Source organism: Desmodus rotundus, chromosome 5 (assembly GCF_022682495.2).
Source record: "Desmodus rotundus isolate HL8 chromosome 5, HLdesRot8A.1, whole genome shotgun sequence".
NCBI lineage: Eukaryota > Metazoa > Chordata > Mammalia > Chiroptera > Phyllostomidae > Desmodus > Desmodus rotundus.
In genome coordinates, this window is record NC_071391.1 from 105,204,725 (window position 1) to 105,205,488 (window position 764).

At 39.8% G+C, this 764-nt stretch overlaps 1 protein-coding gene across 1 annotated transcript; it reads left to right on the plus strand.

Moving 5' to 3' along the window:
* Window positions 1-284: 284 nt before the first annotated feature.
* Window positions 285-449, plus strand: LOC112303120 (thymosin beta-4-like). Its single transcript, XM_045193890.2, has one exon. It carries the CDS (start codon window positions 285-287, stop codon window positions 447-449), a length of 165 nt encoding a protein of 54 aa, XP_045049825.2.
* The last annotated feature ends 315 nt before the right edge of the window (window positions 450-764 follow it).

The window sequence follows — 764 nt, forward strand, 5'->3', positions numbered from 1 at the left end:
TCAAAAAATATTCCTTATTTCTAAGATGGAAAGAACCCAAATTTCCATTAACCAGTGGTGGTATATTCGTATAAAGAAATATCATTCAGCAATAAGACAAGATAAACCACTGGTAGACATTTAACTAGGGGAATGTCAGAAACATTATTCCAGACACAAAGGGTTCCTGTTGTATAATTTTGTTTTTAAGAAATCTTGTTTGTAAGAAGTTCAAGAGTAGGCAGATTTGGTGGCGGTCACTGAGCGGTTCGCACTCTTCTTGATCCTCCGCTTCCTCAGCAACCATGTCTTATAAACCCGATAGGGCCGAGATTGAGAAATTTGGTAAGTTGAAATTGAAGAAGACAGAAACTCAAGAGAAAAATCCACTGCCATCCAAAGAAACAATTGAACAGGAGAAGCGAGCAGGCAAATTGTCACGAGGCCTGCACCACCAATACACTTTGTAAGATGCAAAGAGACTGGATCAGTTTAAATGACTGTGCTGCCCCTTTTCACATCAGAACTACTGACAATGAAGGCCGCACCTGCCTCTGGCTGGCAGGGAAGGAAAGAACTTGCGTGCTGGTGAAGGAAGAGGCTGGGTGGGGTGACAGTGAAGTCTAGAGTAAAACCGAGCTAGTCCCAGGTGTCCTGCAGGCTGTAAGATGGAATTTAATCACAGTGCCATTTTTTTCGTTAAAATGATTTTAATTATCAGATTGCACAATTTTTTAAATATGCAAATAAAAAGTTTTAAAACCTGAATAAAAAAGAAGTTCAAG

Coding starts and splice junctions, on each gene's coding strand:
- LOC112303120 (XM_045193890.2), top strand. CDS start 285: ATGTCTTATAAACCCGATAGGGCCGAGATTGAGAAATTTGGTAAGTTG.